Source organism: Panthera leo, chromosome D3 (assembly GCF_018350215.1).
Source record: "Panthera leo isolate Ple1 chromosome D3, P.leo_Ple1_pat1.1, whole genome shotgun sequence".
Lineage (NCBI taxonomy): Eukaryota > Metazoa > Chordata > Mammalia > Carnivora > Felidae > Panthera > Panthera leo.
Genome location: NC_056690.1, coordinates 32,912,254 through 32,932,738, shown reverse-complemented (window position 1 = coordinate 32,932,738; position 20,485 = coordinate 32,912,254). Strand labels below are relative to the sequence as shown.

General features: G+C 50.9%; 1 protein-coding gene across 2 annotated transcripts in view; it reads left to right on the top strand.

The window, feature by feature from the left end:
• The first annotated feature begins 1,615 nt into the window (after positions 1 to 1,615).
• The window catches only part of IMPA2 (inositol monophosphatase 2), a 46,847-nt gene continuing 27,977 nt past the window's right edge, over positions 1,616 to 20,485 (top strand). Inside the window, exons 1-3 of one of the 2 annotated variants that reach the window (XM_042909639.1) lie at positions 1,616 to 1,929; positions 14,250 to 14,315; positions 17,996 to 18,129. In XM_042909639.1, coding sequence (XP_042765573.1) covers positions 1,834 to 1,929; positions 14,250 to 14,315; positions 17,996 to 18,129 — 296 coding nt within the window. In that variant the 5' untranslated portion in view covers positions 1,616 to 1,833. The remainder of the gene's footprint in view (positions 1,930 to 14,249; positions 14,316 to 17,995; positions 18,130 to 20,485) is intronic. The other variant, XM_042909640.1, reaches the window with a different exon arrangement.

The following is a 20,485-nucleotide window of genomic DNA, read 5'->3' as shown; positions in this document are numbered from 1 at the left end:
GAGATGTGTTCAGAAAGGGGAGCTAAGAAGACACCAAAGAGAAATTTTGTAACTTCCTAATTTTGCTTGGTGTTGGAAGGGATCTCTAACGAAAACCTGCCATGAAGACCAACAAATGAATGCATTAATTTCAGAGTAAAGCATTCAGAACACAGTCTTACGTATTTTCAAAAGTCCAGCTCTGTATCTTGAAAACCATGAAAAACTGGAACAAAGAAGATGAAGCAGAGCATCCCTTTAGCTGCCCCCAAATGGCCGTTGGTGGGAGCTGGGGCAATTCTTGGCCTAGTTTTCTGAGCTGTTGGGCAAGGCTAGAGCGCAGACTAAAGCCCTATCCAGCTCTGGCTTCCTAATTCCTCTTCATGGTCTGTAATTTTCACCTCTTTACACCGTAAACCTCAAGTTTCTCTGCAAGATGTTTCAACATAAAGTGCTCATAGACAAAATCTAAAAGCATTTAATTCCATCATTAGGTTATTTGTGTAAAAAATGTCCCATCGAGGTTCTTGTACAAACTCCCATTGTTCTCCCAGACTCTGAGAAGTGGCACTCCAGAATAATTTTATATGGGTCAGCATATTTTATAAAGGGGTAGGCAGAGCAGCTTATGAAATTAAACTCCTGGAAATCACAGACACACTCTCAGGAAATGCCTTGTATTTATGTTTAGGTGGTGCCAGTGTTCAACAGCGTTAAATAATCCAAGGTCGAAAAGGTCATTCCTCATTACAGAGAAAGGCTGCTCGGTTTGGGCTCCACATGGGAATTCTGAGTTCAGACAGTTTGTAAAATTCACTGTCATCCTTGTTTGTGGTTTTTAGTTGGGGTGAAGGCTTCTCGTTTGCAACGAAACATTCAGGAACACAGGCGCTTTGTGACGGCGGGCGTCCGCGGGTGACCGAGCCGGCCGACAACCCCGGCGTCCTGTGGCTTTCCGCTGAGGGAAGAGCAACCCGTTAGCAGCTGAACGAAGAGCCTTCGGCCTGGCCGCTTCTCGAGCCACGTGCGCACGGGCCGCCCGGCGGGGGCGAGAGGGTCGGAGGCGCCCCCAACTGGCTCAGACGCGTCGGCGCCCACTGCATATCGGGTGCCCGGCTGCAGTCGTGGCCTTGGCCGCGCACGAACCCCGCCCCGGGACCTTGCTCGGGTCAGGTTCCGGGGCTTCTGTTCCTGGCCCACAGTCCCCAGCACCCACCCTTCTCGCGGTAGGAGCGCGGGGCGGGGTTCAGTGTGGAGCTGGCGGGGCTGGTCTCGGGGCGGGACCGAGAGCTGGCGGGGCGGGGTTTGACGGGGAGAGGCCGGCCTCAGGGCGGGGCCTGGCGGAGCAAGAAGCTAGACGTAAATCGAGAGGGGTGCGGCTCGGGGCCGGGGGCGGGGTTGGGGGTGGGGCCGGGGGGGTAGGAGGGCACGAGGCGTAGAGGAGCAGGGCTCCGCGTGGGGCCCGAATCCTTGCCGGGGGGGTGGGGCTCGGTGCTGGAGGGGTTGGGCTGGGCACCGGCAGTGGCTGAGAACAGGATGGGCGGTGGAGGGGGGCGGGGCTCGGCGCCGAGAGGGGCGGGGCTCGGCGCTGGGTGGGGCGGGGAGCGGGATGCGCGGCGGAGAGGGGCGGGGCTCGGGGCAGGGCCGGGGCGGGACGCGGGACGCGCCGCGCGGCTCCCCCGGCCGCGGCCCGCTCCCTGCCCTTCCCGCGGGCACAGCTGTGGGGCCGGCGGCGACCGAGGCGCGGAGTGGCGGGACGAGGAGGAAGCAGTGCGGAGCCTAGTTTCGGGGCGGCGGGAGCCGGTGGGGGCCCGGCGAGGAGGGCTGGAGGTGGCGGGGCCCGGCGAGGCCACGATGAAGCCGAACGGCGAGGACGAGGAGGCGCCCGCCGGGGGCCCCTGGGAGGAGTGCTTCGAGGCGGCCGTGCAGCTGGCGCTGCGGGCGGGACAGGTGAGCGCCGCGGCCCTCCTCCCCGGCCCGGTGGGGTCCGGACGAGCACAGCCCCAGCGGGCAAGGTCGGGCCGGGCCGGGCGGCGCGCTGGCTGTAGGACGCCCACTTGGAACTTCGCAAAGTCCGAGCAGAACTCCTGTCGGACGGAAGGAGACCTTCCCTCGGGGCTCGGGAGAGCCGGGCCCGCACGGCGTGCGGCCGCGGGGCTGGGGGCAGTGGCCCGCGCGTGCGGAGTGGGTCCGGCGCAGCCGGACCGCGAGCGGTGGGCGTCTGGTATCCGCGGACCGAGGGTGCTAGGGCGCGTTTTGGTGAAAGAAGCCTTTGTGTTGGTTTACTGCACAGACCGTCCCTTTCCCTTCTCCATTCCAGGACCCGGAGGAGGTGAGCACCTTTCTCCCGTGGAGGGGGCGGCCACCTATGAAGCATCCCTGACACGGCCCCTCTCCTTTGGCCGTGTTGAGTGTCTAACTGTAGGTGACTTGACCTTTGCGTTGGAGAGAGTAGGTTAGAATATACTAGCTATGCAAATTAGCCCTAGGATTTTAAAAAGCCCTCCCAGGCTTGAATGCCGCAGCTGTTTGTTTTTACGGACCTTGAATAGATCCTGTGGCCAGGACGTGGGTGTGGTTGCCTCCAGGTTTAAACCCCTGCCTCGGGAGATCTGGCTTTCTTGCTGTTTGATTGTCTTTCCTCAAGCAACCTAAATCCGTACCTACTCCGACCCAACAGCGGAAAAGTGGTTCCATTCAGTGTTAGGAGGAACTTGGTAACGCTGACCAGAAAAAGGACGTAAATCAAGCACCAGAGCTGAAAAGAACCTGCTACTTGAATTTGAAAAGAGAGTGCAGCTACTCTTTTCTCACTTTCATTTTTGCGTTTCGTTCCCCACGTTTTCCTCTGTACCCGAAGCGGTGTCTGACACATTGTAGATTCGAAGTCCTTGTGCAGTGAATGAGCGCTGTTGGTTCTCCCAGGACGGCCAGGGTCCGGGTAGACTGAGTGGGAAGGTGGCTTACTACTGCCTGGCTTGTTAAGGTACATGACTGTGTTTTGGTGATTGGAGGGTCAAGGTGGACAGAAGTAGCAGTGTGAGCAGACTGACTTTTTATATCCAAACAGCACTTTCTTTTTCAGGTCTAGCAGTATGAAAATGCCCTGCTGGTTTTCCCTGGGTGTTAAAGTCAGGCTGTTACCAATGCTGAGTTTGAGCCGAGTTGTCACCTGCATAGTGGATAGTGCTTCACCTTGGTGTGAATCCTCTAATCTTCTTTAAAAGTTCATTTCAACACCGACTAGACACATTTTGTGTTGGAGGGCCCTCCCTCTGTGGTTTTAAGGATGCAAGATTCAGCCTGTAGGGAAGGCATGACTTAAAAGGTGGGTTGTGGGACTTCACCCTTTGACTCTGTCTCCTTCCTAGTGGGAAAAGAGGACCCCAAACCTTGAGTGCTACAAGGCTGAAGTTTGTAGCTGCAGGACAAACATTCTTCCTGGAAAGCACATCCACTGTGTACAGGGAGCACTTGCTTTCCGCCCCCCCCCCCCCCAGGCCCCTCACTTCCTTTCCAGAATGAGCATCATCAGGATATTTAATAACTTTTAGATTCCACCGTAAAACTCTTCTCCCTTGAAGCTTTAAGGAGAAGCAAGTTTAGGATTTGGACACCACTGTGTAAATCCTGGTGAGTTGTTATGGGTTTTTATGGTTTTTCAAATGTAGATCCATGAAGAAATGGAAGGGTTTTTAAAACTTTTATTTGAAGAGATGCTTATATAGAACTTGCAGTATGGTAGGCACAATTCTAAGGGTCTTATTAAGAGATATCTTAAGTTTTAATAACTTGCCAATAACAAAAAAACTTTTTTTGAGAGTGGGGGAGGGGTAAAATAAAGATTCTGCCATTAGGAGTCTGGTCAGGGAGCCCAGGATTCTGGGCTCCCTCTTGGGCATTATGTGATGCTTCCTGCCTGCCGGGCAGTGGAGGGGAGAGTGGCCGGAATGGTCTATGGCTGGAACAAACAGAAGCCACACAAGGTCATTGCAACCTATGTAAAGTGGGACAGATTGTCTTATTAACGATCTCACAGGAATGGGGTGCTGGTTGGAGAAAATCTGTCCTTTGGCCAGATAGCCCAAAGAGGGCTGAAAAGGTAGTTAATGGTGATCCTTTTCTGAGTTCTCCTTAGCTAAAGGAGTATTTGGCACAGTTACAGTGGCCTTGTGGCCCAACATGCCCACCCCCTCACCCGTACCCGATGTTCCGCTATTTTAAGTTTGCTCCTCTCAGCTTCTCCTGAGACAGTTCTGTGTGCTGAATTCCCAAGTCTGGGTTCTATATGCTGAAATATATGCTATACATGTTCATATATGCTATATAGTTCTATATGTGCTCGGGGGTAGGGGGAGGGCCTCCCAAGAGATAAATATTGCCACCCTTCATCTTTCAGATGCTGGTTTGGCTCAGGGCAGCCCTACACACTTTGCCGCCACCTCCCTTTGCCCCACCCTAAGAGGTCTCCGCAAAAGTAACCTGCCCCAAAGTGCTGGCTGCCCTCTCCACCACGGCCTCCCAGTGTTCTGCACCGCCCATTCCTGCGGTGCCCAACCACCCATGCTGGTGCCACTGCAGCCCTAGTGCCCAGCCACTTGGCTGCTGGGCTTTGGGGAGGGGAGTGACTTGAGCCCCACTGCTGTCGCCACCGCAAATACAAATAGTAATATTCATTGGAATGGGTGTTTGTCATCTTTGACGTGTGAGCAAAAGTATCTCAGAAAACTGCTCCTGTAGGGGTAGATCTAGGTTTTGTTTAGGCCTGAAACTCAGACAACTTAGGAGCCCTCTTTAAGAAAAAAATACAAAATTACAAATTCAAAATGAGGTATAAACATCGCTTAGAATAAGAAAAATCACAACAGTATAAATTCTAAGATGCTAACAAATATGACAAAATGCATAAAAATAATTCTGTAGCTGCTTCTCAACCTTCTGTAATACTTTTCTCACATTTTTGGCTTCATGCTCTTTGTGCCTTCAAATGACTGTGATTTTGTAGTGTTTTCTATGGAGCCAGTAGGAGGATAAGTTCAGGCTCTCCAGTAGCACGACTGATTGAAATTGATTACTGATAGTTTGGAAAAGTTTATTTAGTCTTCAAACTTATTATGGGTAGGACTATATACATTTTTAGGATCGCCATCAAATTTGCGAATCCTGTCAGTTTTCTCTTATATGCTAGTTGTGAGAAGACAGGGAAGAGTTTTCTACAGACTAGCTTCTAGTTCCATATGGTCGCTTCTTTCTTTCCACGGTCCTGTGTGCCGGTTGCCGCTACGCATGCTCACACGCTCCTCTGGCCCTGCCCTTCATGTCACCATGCCAAGCCATTCGGCATGGTGGACAGTGGAAGCATTTCTGGAAGCCATTCCTACACAGGATGGCTAATAATAACTTACAGACAGATGTGACGGCAAACCCCACAGATATATTCCATCAAACCCAGAGGCAATTTCATCTCCACTCAACTTGCCTTCAGCCAAAAATGCCAGTGCCACCTGACACAAAATATAATGGAGGTCACAGTGGAAAGAGACAGTGGTTATATCTGCAGTCAGAATAGCTGATTTTGCAGACTTAAAAAAGGTGTTCATGTGTGAACATGTGAACACCTTGCTAAGGTCCCTGGGAGCCTTGAAGCCTCAGCTTCATTAGCTTCACAGTAAATTCACCTCTGCTCACTGGTGACAAAATCTCAGGACAAGGCAGGACACCAAAAGCCCAGGATCCACCCTCACTCAGTACTCCAGACATCCATCCTCTCTAGTTGGCCTTACCTACCCAAAGCCCAGTCTTGAGAAGTGAGGCTGTTGTCCCTAAAGCCCCTGCGTGGACCAACCCTCTGGCTAGCCAGATTGAACTACTTGGCATTTTCAAAACACATTGCGCTTTCCTGCCTTTCTTATGCTCCCTGACGACCATACCCTCCCTCCAGGGTTCAGCTCCTCAACCCTTTCCTTCATGGACCTTCCCATGTGACTCTCCTCATCATTCCTGTGGTGCTTCCGGCTTTGTTCATCTCTGGTCTGGTTACTGTGTCTTCCCTACAGTGTGCTCTGAACATGGATGCTCTTGTGTCCACCTCTGGCTCCCAGAGTGGAGAACACACATCGGTGGGCTCTGGCCCAGTGTAACCCCCTTGTCTGGCTGGCTTTGCCCACGCAGTGTCGTTTTTGATTTGTGGTTTTAATTTTTATCCGGTATATCACACAGGGAATTTAGTAAGTGAAATACCCCTGAAAGGACTGTTATGAAAAACAGCAGTGCCCTGTCCTCTATCATGCTCATCCTTTTCCCCAGAGGTCACGGTTTTCAATTTTCTGATAGTTACACTTGTCTTCTGAATCACAGGCTTCCGCTGCTCGCTCTGGAGTTGTCTGTTGTAGACACTGCATTTATGTTGTGAGCTGCATTTCCTGATCCGTTCCATCGTCATAAGCTCATGTTCTGTTGACTATACAATTGTAATGCATGGTTGAGTTGGGTATTATAGTTATATTACATATTTTCTTTCTCATGCAACATGTATTTTCCTTTAAAAAAAAAAAAAGTGTGTTTTTTCATTTGCTTAGCTTTCTGTGTATCTACTAATAGTCATCTTTGAACTTCCCAGCAGAATGTTTGATGATCTACTCAGGGCTGTTAAACTCATCAGATTCATGGCTGTAGAGAAATGGTCTTCACTGTCTTATGCATCAGAAGCACCCGGAAAGCTTGTAAAGGCAGACTCAGCCCCCTCCCCAGAGTGTCTGACCCACTAGGTGAGGAGCAGGGCCGAGAATTAGCATTTCCACCAAGTTCCCAGCTGATCCTGATGCTTCTGGGGGGGGAGACAGCACTTTGAGAACCACTGCTGCATTTTGTTATGTGAATAAATGACTGTTTATTCAACTCTTGAGGAAACTTTGGATGATGTCCAGTTTGGAGTTATGGATAATGTTGCTCGGAACATTCTTGCCTGTGTCTTTTGGTTTCGTATGTATGTGTTTCTACTGGGGATATTTTAATGATCGGAGTGAAATAATTGCTGCGTCATCAGGTGTGAAATTCTGCCAGGTAGTTTTCTACAGTGGATGTGCCAATTTACACTCCTACCAGCATGGGTGAGGGTTCCTGCTGCTCCATGTCTTGGACGACACTTGGTATTATCTGTCTTTTCCACGGTAGCCAGTCTGATGGGTTTCAGGTGGTATTTCATTGCTTTAATTTGCATGTCCCATACGACTAATCAACCTAAGTGTCTTGTCATGTGCTTCTTGGTTATCTCGTTTTTACAATGGTGGCACTAAAATGCTGATTACAAATGTGTTCAGGCACTGAACAAATATTTATTGAGTGATTCTGACAAAGACTGTACCTTTACTCTGAGTATGATAATGAGGTTCTGGGCAGTCCTGTGTGGGGCCCTTACAGGGTGACAGGGAGCTCACCCTAGCTGCTGTGTGGGACCTACAGTGTCCCTGGGGACCAGAATTGGATATCTGATAGGAAGCTGTTCACGTAGTCCAAGTGAGAAATGAGGGTGGATTGATTGGGCAAAAGTGAAGAAGGTGGTAAAACAGATGCGTTTCAAAGGCTGAACTGCCAGGCTTGCTGTTGGATGGAGGCAGAGTGTGAGACCCAGAGAAAAGGCAGGGATGCCTTCCAGGGTTTGGGCCTGCAAAACTGGTTGAATGGATTTGCCATCTTCCAAGATGGGGAAAGGGCAGGAGGAACAGGTTTGGAGGTGGAAGTCAAGTGTGTTTCGAGCACGTCAAGCTTGAATTGCCAGTGGATTTCTAAGTGGAGGTGTTGAGTTTGTATCTGGAGTTCAGGGCACAGGGTGAGGGTGGAGACCCCAATCTGGGAGCCCATGGCCCGGGCTGGGGTTTAAGGCCAGGTTCCGGGACCAAGAGAGAGCTGGTTTGTCCACCCGTGGACTCCGCCTTAGGGTGCTCCCAAGTTAACCTCCTGGATTTTCTCTGGGAGATTCCCAGATGTCAGTGTGTGGAGGTCTCAGGTCACTTATTTCTTTCAGAAGAGACTCCCTGCCCCTCTCCCACTGGGCGCTGGAGGAAGGGAGGTGGCTGGTGGCAGTTTCCCCACTTCCCGCCTTCTGTCCCCCACCTCCCCTCGGCCCCGTGCTGCATTTTGTGCCCCGGGTCCAGGCCTCCTGTTCCTGATTAGCTCTGCAGGGTGGGGAGTCAGCCTGCACTTACAATTGTAAAACTTTTGCCAACATTTGAAACCTCCGCCAAGACGGAACTCCCGAGAGACAACTGGCGAACGTAGAGTAGCAGCTGCCCTCTGTGGGGCACATGTGGTCCAAGTGTCCTGGGCCCACCTCTCCCTGACCCTGTGTGTGAGGCCAACTGCCATTTTCCTTGTGTGTTGTTGTAAGGAAAGAGGCATGTTTCTTATGCCCATTTTGCTAACAAGCTGGGGTGGGGGATGAGAGCACGTGCATTGTTTCAGAGGCATTTGCATCTGCCCTGGCAGGAGGAGTCCATGAAATCCCACATCTTACTAAAGGGATGGAAGCAAAGGCTGGTGTCACTCCCACGTGAAGGTGAATCAGCCTCTGTGGCCCTGAGATATTTACTTGCTAACCTAATGGAGCCCTCGTTAGTGGAGTTTACAGTCTTTGGGGCTGGCGGGGAGAGTAGGCTGAAATCTTACCACTTAGCCAGAGAATGGAAACGATGCTAGTGAGTTCCAGAGCCCCCCACTCCACTCCCCAGCCCTAGGGGGGTGGGGGGGTGGAGCTGAGCTCTTCCAGCTAGCCTGAGGTTTAGAGAGGAGAAGGGGACTTTTGTATCCGGGCTACTCCCTGTCTCTCGGCCTCATCAGGCTGGAGCCGAAGGCTGGTGGGCGCACATCTTTCTCCCATGGGAGATGAGGGAAGAATTCAGTTGAGTGGTGGTGCCACGTCCTTGTAGCTAAGCCAGTTTCAGGATCTCTGCGTCCACTGTCCCGGCAGTGCCTGGGCTACCTGGGTGGTGCACTCAGCATGCAGTGGGCATTGGAGCCCCCACCCCCCATCCCCCACCCCCCATCCCCCACCCCCCATTCCCCACCCCCATCCCCCCTCCCCCTCCCCAGGCCTCCTGGGACAACGAGTGGCTTAGCCAATGATCACAGCATGCAGGATGGTTGTGGCGGCCGTCTTCCCAGGCCCTGGAAGATGGGGGACAATTTCCTGGAAGAAGTCATACCTGCACTTGTGATTTTAAAAGGAAAAGCGGGATTCCCTAGAGAAGTTGGGTGACAGGCTCGGGAAAGGTGAGGGTGTCAGGGCAGAGAGAGAAGATGGACTCTCCGAGGGGAGAAAGCCAAGGCGGCACGCAGGAACGGCAAGCACGTAGCACGTTGGCTGAAGCTGAAGTTGGAAGAGGAGGGTCAGGCCAGTGGGTGGGCAAAGTTTGGGGGGCTTGAGGAGACCCTCAGTGGACGGTGGGGTTGCAGGGATTATTGTGCTCAAACTGACCAACATGAGTCTCAGTGACAGTGTTGTGGGCGGCCTTGGCTGTGAATTGTGAGGTGAAGGAGACCTAGTTGTGAAGAGCCTAGGGGTTTCTGGTGCAGGCAGCTGGGTGCGTTCCGCTGCTTGGGAACCCCACACCTGATAGGGATTCAGGAGTCCCTGGGGGGTTGGCTCTGGTCAGCGACGGAAGATTTGGAGCACCTGCCGTGCAATCCCTTTTCCTGCACTTACAGCTGTGACCATGGCAACTTTCCTCATTTCTTTGTGCCTTGGTTTCCTCATCTTCAACTTAATTATCACTACGTCAGAGTTCTTTTGAGGGTTCGCTAGTTGGTACGCGTGAACTGCTTGGAATGGTGCCAGGGCAGGGTGAGCCCTCAACAGGGTGATGGCGTGGCCACCAAGCTGTAGGAGGTGGGATCCAGGGAGCGGCCCCTGCTGGCGGGGCCCAGCCTGCGATCTGGGATGTGCCTCTTGTAAGGAATGGTCTGAGGTGGAGAGGGTCAGGTGGCACAAAAGGCAGCTGAGGTGTGGGGGAAGGTTATCCTCAGGATGTGTCACCCGAGGTGGCCAGGCGCCCAGTGGGGCTGGTTCAGAGGAGTGCCGGGGCATCAGGAGGACAGTGGGCGGGGGGTGACCGGACTTTAAAAAGTAGAGATAGCAAGTTGGAGGAAACGCCCATGAAGCTGAAGAGGGAGGCAGTGACGCTGGAGAGCTTTAAGACTCGCTGGCTTGTGATGCCTGAGAGCCCGGCATCCATGGCCCACCTCTGCTTTAACCAGCTCCTTCTCGTTCCCGTGATTAGGTTCATTTGTGAGTTATTAGCAGATGTTAACTGCTGACCCGTATGCCACAGGAGAGCCACATGGAATTCACTTTGTGGGCTTTATTGATTGTCCTGTGTATTAGGATTCTCCAGAGAAACAACCAACTGGAGGCCAGCAAGTCCAGTTTGCAGGGTGGGCTGGCAGGCTGAAGACCAAGGGAGAACCAGTGAGCCAGCCTAAAAGCCATAGGCAAGAAGAGCCAATGTTGCAGAATAAGACCAAAGATAGTCTGCTGGAGAGTTCTCTCTCACTCAGAGAAGGATCCATCTTTCCTTCTATTCAGGCCTTCAACTGATTGGATGAAGCCCACCCGCATTACAAAGAGCAATCCGCTTTGCTAGTTAAGATGTTAATCTCATCCGGGGCGCCTGGGTGGCGCAGTCGGTTAAGCGTCTGACTTCAGCCAGGTCACGATCTTGAGTTCAAGCCCCGCGTTGGGCTCTGGGCTGATGGCTCGGAGCCTGGAGCCTGTTTCCGATTCTGTGTCTCCCTCTCTCTCTGCCCCTCCCCCGTTCATGCTCTGTCTCTCTCTGTCCCAAAAATAAATTAAAAAACAAAACAAAAAAACGTTGAAAGATGTTAATCTCATCCTAAAACACCCTTGCAGAAAAGCCCAGACTACCATTTGACAAAACATTTAGGGTACCCCATGGCCCAGTCAAGTTGACTCATAAAATTAACCATGACATCACACTCACTTGTGTTCAGATATGTTTAGAACCTGAAATGTATAGTCAGTATCGTCAGGACTGCACCTCCAATCGTCACATTTTTCCCAGTCCAACAGAGGAAAGTCCTGTTGCCTATTAGAAACCCGCTTCTGGCAGAGTTTTTTTGGGGGGGTGTGCCGGTCCATGCGTTCTGGAACACACACAAGTTGCTCTGTAGTTATGGGTACTAATTGTATAGCAGACTTGGGGACAGTAACGTAGAACCAAGATGGTGTAGAGACCAGAAGGAGGCTTTGGGACACATCCCCGAATGATGCTTCTGACACGGAAGCCGATGGTTTCCCTTCTTTTAGGTTTGAAATTCAGGAGTCAGTGACTAAAGGCTCATATTTTATATATTAAACATTAACAGAATGTTATCTGGAGGGAAAGCCCAGGCCAGGAGGTCTGTGAAGTGCATGCTTAGTTAGTGAGTAGCTGAAAAACATTAATTAAAAAACAGCATACACTAACTGACTGCTGGCAGAAGGAGCATGTTTACAGTGTTAAGAGCAAAGATAGCTGTGGTAAAGGGCTTAGCAGGGAAGTGCCCTGACAGCCTCATGGCCACCCCCTGTGAATGGGACTGTGGTGGAAGGCAGGGGCTGTGTGAGTCTACTGCTGATTGATTGAAAAAAATACAGCACTCTCTCGTCGCCCTTCCTTGCAGTGTAGGAACATTTAAGAATAAATCTTTTCTTAACCCGGTATTTTAGGATCCCATTTGAGATCTGTACCTTGTGTATAGGTTTTTGATTTTTGCCGTAAGTCATTAAGTTCCGTCAGGCATTTGCTCTCAAAAATAACAGTGGTGCACGTCCTTGTGTACATAGAAATCATTTTGCGTCCCAAGACCATGACATAGGATTCCTCATTTAGTTCTTCCAACAACAGTGTCTGAGGTGCCACTGTTATTACAGATGAGGAAACTAAGGCTCCGAGAAGCTCAGTGATGCCCCCCACAGTCTCCCAAGTGGAGTTGGAACTCAGATCTGTGTGATTCTAAACTGTAGGTTTATCATCTGTGCTCCCTACTGATATTATGAAATGGGTGCAAGCAGGAACTGCATTCTAGACCGGGGGATTTTTCATATGCATTTCCTCCCCAAAGAACTAGTGTTTTCAAGTCACTGGGGACTGAAAGGAGGCTGCTGGTTTGTCTAGCTTTCCCAGATGTGGGAGCCCGCCTGATAAGTCTGTGCTGTCCCGCTGTAATGCACGTCGCCTTGCCGGGTCTAGAGCCTGAGGGGCAGTGTTGTGGGGAAGGCTGGGTCCTGGACCTGCCAAGATGAAAGGCAGGGCTCCTGCCCTCCAGCCACTTCCCATCTAGTGGAAGAGGCTGGACAGTGCCTTATACTGATAAAGCAGTGCAGTGCATGCAGCAACTGAGATGTGCCTTCGGTGCTTCGGGAACCGCTGAGCCAAGGGGAAGGGCCTCACCCAGGGTGAGTGGGCGGAGGGCTACACAGGCAGTTTCCTGGAGGAGACGGGCGTGAGCAGGGTCCTCAAGGACAAATAGGCTTGGCCCTTGCAGGAGAAAGAATGTCCGTCCAAAGACGAAGTTGCTGGAGAGCAAACAGCAGAGAGTGACTGGGCATGGCAAGGGGGACAGGTGCCACCCAGGCTGGCCACAGACGTCCTCACACACAGGACATGGGACCTGCCATCCTTTCCAAGGCGGCATGGGGTGGGGCAGGGAGAGGACAAGTCACAGGGTGTGCCAGGAGACAGATCTGCTTTCTGGAGAGGCCGCTGGGCTCCGGGTGGACGACGCTGCAAAGGGGCAAGACAGGAGGTTTGGAGGTTGAGCAACACGGGCAAGTGAAGGCAGGCAACGTGAGGTTAGCGTAGTTCTGGGAAGTCATTCAGAAGTAGGGTCCACATATCTGGGTGTGTAACCCGACGAGAGGGAGGAGTTCAGGTGTCCCAGTGGATGGGATCCAGGGCCTGGAGGAGCTGCGGCAGGGGAGAGAGGGCTGGCCCCAGCACCGCTTCAAGTTGCCAGTGAACACGGAGGGTGGTGTGGCCTGCCCCACCGTTAACGGACACGGGCACATTCAAGCCCCATGGCTTTCCTTGTGACACATGCCCACGTCGAAACAGTCACGGCAGAACAGTCATAAATATTAATAGACACAGACCAGAAATATTTTGAAAAAGAGCGTGATTCGACACCTTCCTCCTGAATCCATAAATCTCCCCTCCTTTGTGTGATTTGTAGCTAGGGCCTGGGTCCTCTGGAAAGTGTGCCCAGATGACATCAGACATTGCCCAAACTGCCCACACAGGTCCCTGAGCATGCATCTCCTCAACATACGAGGGTTGTGTATATTTTGGATCTTAAAGACCAAATGCATAAATACCAGGGTGGTTAGATATGGCTTCACAAGAGCACTTGCTAAAAAAAAGTCTTCCAGACTTTAGTCACCTATGAGCTCAGTGTGTAGCAACCAAGAAATCTTCATTCCAATGTCCACCAACACCTGACTGTGTAGCAGCCCCCGTGTAGGCCACAAAATCCACCTGTGGAAGGTGGATACCTAGACAGGACCGATGGGGCTCCTTCACTGGCATGCACTGACGTGGAATCCCAAGAGGCCAGCTGTGTGGTTTGTGTAAGTCCCCTAGCAGCACGCTGAGAGGGTGAGTGCCCTCTCTGCTGTGCCTGCAGATGTTGGAAACCCATCATACAGGAGGTGACATCTGAGCTGAGTCACCACATGGGCCAGAAGAAGGCTGGCGGTTCTGTCGGAGGGGAGACTTGAGAGTGAATGATTCACTTAGGCTGGAGCCCAACAGTCATGGAGCAGGGAGGGGAGGGAGAGAGAATGCAGAGTTTAGGTGAGGCCCATTTGTTAGGTTGGTGGCTTGGCTTTGTTCACAGACCAGTGACAGAAGCGAGGCAGGTTTCTTTCTTTCCCACAACAGCCCAGTTAGGGATCTGGGGAAACGGGGGCTGTGCTTCTCCAAGTCACCCAGGGACCTAGGTTCCTTGATGCTTGATGCTTTAAGGAGGTGTTCACTTCCCACATGACCAAAGCTGACCTCTCACCCCCACAGCTACGTCACCAGCTGGTGGCAAAGGGGGAAAGGAGAGGAGGGAGTAGTGAGCAAACAGTGGCCTTTTATGGTGTGACTCACGTTGCACGTAGCCCTCCGTTCACATCCTCCTGGGCAGAAAGCAGGGCCATGCCTACCTGCCTGAGAGGCAGAGAGGTGTGGACTGTTGAGTCTTGCTAAACTTGGGCCTTCTCTCCCTGAAAGGAAGAAGAGGATACTGGCTACTTGGGATTAAAGTCTCTGCCAGGAGACCACGTCTCAAGAGCTGTGGTATGCCACCTGGGGGGTTTTGTATCCTCAGAGTCTAGGGAGCCCCTAAGTGCTTTATGCTGGGATTAAGGTCAGGGGGTTAGCAAGCCCTTCTGGTTGTGGTGTGGTGAGTGGACACGGGGACCATAAAGCAGATTCGGGCTGGCTCCAGGAAGGGGGGGGGGGCCAGTGGATGGAGGCTGGAGGAGGAGACTCCAAGTCCATCTTAACTTTCTCACAGGACAACCAAAAACCCACAGTGAAACAAAACGAAGAGACCAAGGGGGTCAGTGTTCATATAAGCGCTAATGGTCCAGTTGGAAAAAATGTGCAGAGTCTATCCAAGCAGTTTGATGTGTATTTTCTTCATGATTCAAAGACTTCTGTGCACCTACTCTATGCCAGGTATGGTTCTAGAGGCTAGGGGTGTGGCAGGGAACCAAAGTGCCTCTGCTTTCCTGGGGGAGACATACCATCAACAAAGGGACAAGTGAGATGATTTCAGATGGCAAGAAGTTCTGGATAGGTTAGAAGATATAAAGTCCCTGGAATAGAAAGAGATTTGGTTAGGACCAGCCAGAAAACCAGAGTGGCAGAAGGATGGCGAGACTGGGAGTGGCCTATGGGAGGTGACATTTGTAGGTCTAGGTTTTTCCTGAAAGCCATGGCAGTCTTTGCGTAGTTCTAAGCATTAAAGTGATTGGAGCTGACATATGTTTAAAAACCGCTCTGGCTTCAGCACAGAGGCTGCAGGGTGCATGGTTGGAATCATAATCTTGAACTGTACAAATGCTTACTACATGTGCGGGTAGGGGCAAGTGTAACATGAAGCCAGAAGCCTGTGTCCTCTCAGGGTGGAGGTCCCAGGACTTCTGTGTGGTGCTGGGTCAGAACATCCAACCCCCAGGGGACTCTTCCTCCTTCTGGGGTTTGAGAACCTGCTCTCAGCCCAACTACTCCAGTGTGGCCCCCAGCATCGGTGTCACCATGGAACTTGTCAGAAATGCGAACATCAGACCTCAAACCCCACACCTACTTAACCACCATAGTTTTCACTTCAGCAAGACCCCAGATAACTGACTCATGCACAGTGAAGTTTGAGAGGCTTTGGTGGTGTGTCCTCTAGTCTTCCTCTCCCCTTCCCTCTGCTTGCATACATACCCCACACATAACCACATGCACTCCCTTCACACCTCCCCACACCTCTCCCCTTGCCTCTGCTTGCATACATACCCCACACCTCCCCACACCTCTCCCCTTCCCTCTGCTTGCATACATACCCCACACATAACCACATGCACTCCCTTCACACCTCCCCACACCTCTCCCCTTCCCTCTGCTTGCATACATACCCCACACCTCCCCACACCTCTCCCCTTCCCTCTGCTTGCATACATACCCCACACATAACCACATGCACTCCCTTCACACCTCTCCCCTTGCCTCTGCTTGCATACATTCCCCACACCTCCCCACACCTCTCCCCTTCCCTCTGCTTGCATACATTCCCCACACCTCCCCCCTTCCCTCTGCATGCATACCCCACACGTAACCACACACCCTTCACACCTCCCCACACATACCACATACATCATATACACGTGAACCACACACACATCACATGCACACATAAAGCACACACGTATCACATACACAAATACATAAACCACACATATCGCCCATGTATAAACCACACAGACGTTGCCTGCGTGCACATATAAACCACATCACACACATGCACATATAAACACACACCATACCCCGCCCCCCGTACATGCTCCACACTGACTTTCCATACAAGATGCAAGCTCACTGCCAAATGACCTACAAATAGGAGGTCTAGACTAGCCCAAAATTTAGGGATCCCTGGAGGACAAGGGCAGATGCTACATGAACTAGATTGAGAAGTTTCAAATTTAAAAACAAGGAACCTGTGGAGATTTGTCTGGTAGGAACTTGCTGTGTGCACATTGATGTTTTAAGGAGATCAACCTGACAGTGCTAAGCAGAATATTGCAAATAGAAGTCCCCAAGTGGCAGACAGTCTGGGGACTGGCATAGAAATGTTAATGGATTATACGTGAGTGCTATATGCTTTGTCGTTCACATTATTTACAAAATTATACTCCACATTTTCTGTAATATGTATCCGTTTGCAACCAAGATGAAAAACTGAACAAAACCTGTCTAGGCTCAGCACTGTTTTGTCCGGCTCTAGGATGAGGGCAGTAATTTGAGGATTGCTCAATGTCTCAGGGTCTCCTGCTTATTCTTTAAAATCCCATCTGAGGTCCTCTTCCTCTCTGCAGACTTGGGGGTCATCTTTTCCTGCCCTCCTGCCTTTCAGCACCGTTAGTACATAGCACAGGCTGGCCATGAAAGAGGCACTCAGGAAGCATTAAGGTAGAAGGATAAGTCAAAGGATGTCGAGTCTGGGTAGCTGTGTGATTGGCGGTGCTTTGGAAAGAAATGCAGGATCTTGGGATGGTAGCCAGTTTGGGAGGAAAGGTCTGAAGTCATTTTTAGGTGTCCTGACTTTGTCATTGTGCTGAAGGAGACACTGAGCTGTTACAACCGACAAAAATGAAAAGAAAGCCCTGGGCTAGAGAAGGAGTGCTTTTTATTTATTTCACAGAGTAGACCTGATCCTTCCCAAGTGTCCTGTGACGGATTAACCACTCCGCACACCTTCCTGTTTGGGCCCTCCAGGGGTTTCTAGAGCCAGATTGGGCCAGGCACGAGGCGGTGCTGGGAGGCTCCCTCTGCACCTCACCTCTGCATTTAGCGCAGCGGGTTTGGACCGGATGTTCTGGGGCTTGCACATCCACAGAGCCTGCCTGTGAGCCCAGAACTGGGGATCAGTGAGGTCCTGGCACCTAAGCCAGCCCATGTGCACGTTCCCCTTGGACGGTCAGTAGCGCCCTGACCAGAGCAGCAGGGAGAGCGGGACTTCCTGTTGGTGAAGTGCCTCTTAACCTCTCCCGGGTCTCCTTGTTGGAACGTTTGTAATCTGGATTCAAGAGCATAGTCCATTCCATGTGATGTGTAAAGTGAATTAGGGAAAATACATTTTTACACTGAAATCAAATTCCCGGGACTCTCTGGGGCAGAGGTGTTAGTTACATAATCTTCCACGGGTTGAAACTTCACACTCTTCAGAACCACTGTGTCTTTTCCTTCAAAGAATTGCTCACGGGGCGCCTGGGTGGCTCAGTCGGTTAAGCGTCCGACTTCGGCTCAGGTCACGATCTCGTGGTCCGTGAGTTCGAGCCCCGCGTCGGGCTCTGGGCTGATGGCTCAGAGCCTGGAGCCTGCTTCCGATTCTGTGTCTCCCTCTCTCTCTGACCCTCCCCCGTTCATGCTCTGTCTCTCTCTGTCTCAAAAATAAATAAACTTAAAAAAAAATTAAAAAAAAAAAAAAAGAATTGCTCACAGGCTGGGCAGGATGGCTTCAACCAGTGAGCCCACCTTCTGGTGCAGGAATAGCGGGTAGTTAGGTTCACTGAACGCCCAGCAGAAGATCTTGTGTGTGATGTTGAACCCCAGCGGCCTGCCCATGTTAGAAGCAGCCGGTGGCCCTCAAACCCACACCTGCCACCTCTTTTGTTCAGAGTTGCCCACAGGAGGCATGAATGTCTCTGCGAGACGAGGGAGCTCGTCGGTTTAACCACCTCCTGTACTTTTATGTACTTTCATTTCAGATCATCAGGAAAGCCCTTTCTGAGGAAAAACGCGTCTCAACAAAAACATCAGCTGCAGACCTCGTGACAGAAACAGATCACCTTGTGGAAGGTTTAATTATTTCTGAGCTGCAAAAGAGGTTTCCTTCGCACAGGTAGGTGTGTTCATCGGGAAGACACCCTAGTAACATGCTGCCAGCGTCTGACTCGGGGTGCCAGGCTGCCGGTTGCTGGGAGCAGATGTGAAACAGGGAGCCTTACAGTCTGCCTCTAAGACAGCGTGGTAAACACACAGTTGTTTTCATTCATCTTACTGTCATCTTGACGACCCTTATGTCAATATGTTACCTTACAAATACTGAGAAAGGTCTACTTCCTATAACGCGCCCAGGGGAAGTCTCTGCTGTCCTCAGCTAAGCCACTTGGCGTATTTCTGGAGGGACTTGTGTCTGCTTGGTGACCCCATGCAGACTTTCCAAGACGGACGCGGCCCCAGGTCCACTGGCTGATGGTGCGCCCCTGCCGGTCCTCAGTGATGCACCCTCCTGTGCCAGCCCAGACCAGCAGACCTGGAAGGCTGCTCTCCACCCGAGAAGGCCCTTATGAGGACTCTGCCCTCTTCTCTAGAGCAGAAGTTCTTAACCTTTCTGGCATCACCATGTGGAGAATCCAATGTAAACCACTAATTTTTTCCTCAGAAAAATTCAAATATGTATGCGGCATTTCGCATCTAGCTCCAGGGGAACCCTAGACCTCAGAGGAAGGCTCCCCTTGAACTCTGAGTTGGGCTTCTCAGGCCCTCCTTCACCTCTGGAGTTCTGCAGAAGAGAGTTGGAAAACCACTGCCTTAGATGAGAGGGGTCTTTCTCCTCACAGAGGAGACTAGAATAGGAGCTCTTGGATTTCTGGTTGTGGATGACTGTGATTGTGGTAAGGTTCCATGTTTGATGGGCTTACACAGCAGAGACCTGGAAGGTGACCTCCCTGAGCATCCATCTGGCACAGGGTGGGTACAACAGAGTTTTTCCCCTGTGAGTGATTAAATGAAAGAAGGGACAAGCCAGCCTTCAAACATACCTCCTTTTTTCCCTGTTGTTTCCTCCTATCTGGTTAGGTCATCTCAGGGTCACCAACTCTCCTTTCGAAATTCTCTCTGTCAGTGGGTACGTTTGTTTGTTGACACCCTTTATGTGTGACCGTCTGTTATTTCCTATTTCCTTATTCAGTGTGAAGTCAGGATTCCTAACATCTGTTATAATATTTATAAGCTCTAAAATGTTTATGATTTTCTTTTAACATTTTGAAATATAAGGTAAATGACAATGCCAAAAGAATTCTATAGGTTGCTTTTATTCTTTGAGAGGAAAAAGGCTGCAGTAACCAACCAGCTGTTTCTGGTTGAGAAACTGTTTTGGTGCTTGAAGTTTCTGTGGTATTGGTCCAGGTGGCCGTGGCAGAAGTGAGGGCTAGCTTGGTTATGTGGTAAAGGCCTGGAGGTCACTGCAAGACCAGACATATTGACGTTATCAGGGCTTGGCTTCTGGCGTATTTCAGTTAGAATACTCTTGAATTCTAGAAACTGAATTCTGAAATCACATACCTATTGTATGTGTTGGCAGCAATTGCTGAGTGGTTTGGGTCCACTCTTGTGGATTCATGTCAATATGGGGCATGGATTCCATTTGTACAAGGTATATTTAAATCTTCATTGCTGCATATCCCAGGAGAAAAGTCAGTGTGTTATATGAGTGATTGTACCTCCTTCCGCCCCCACCACCCTCCCCCACCCCACTTGACCCTGCAGCCTGGGGTTGCCTGGAGATCACCAGACTCTGAAGCCCCTTTGGAAAAGCATTGACCCAGGGCAGTGGACCCTACCTAGGGTGTACTCCAGGCCCACCTGGGAGCTTCTCCAACCTGCTAATGCCCGGCCTCCATCTCTAAAAAAGCCCTGGGAGATGCAGATGCACACATCTGCCCAGGAATCCGTGATTTATAGCGATGGTTCCCAAACTGCCCCGAGCTGGTGCCAACCAGCCTGTGAGGGAAGAGATGTGGCTGCCCAGTGGTAAGCCCCGGCGTTTTGCCGCTTCCTTCTCAGCTCTGAGGGCACCACCAGGACTGGGGGAAGCCTGGATGTCCTGCTTCTACTCTGCTCAGTTTGCCTAGAAAACTCAAATAGATGAAATCATTTCTCAACATATCTATGCCAAGCTTGGTGTGGGTTTTTTTGTTTTTTGTTTGTTTGTTTGTTTGTTTGTTTTTGCTTTTTTGCCAGTGACTAGGATTTAAAAGAATTTGGGAGCACTTAGTTATATTTTAGATCACAGATAAATTTGCAATGAGAAAAAATTGCATACACATTATAAAAAAGTATATTGTAATTTTTCTGCATTCAGAGCATTTAAATATATCCCTTAAATCAATTAGCATAAAGTTGCCTATGATTCTTATTTAGGAAGGACTCCCTGTTATTCTGAGCTTATGCTCATCCCCATTTTATGTCTTTTG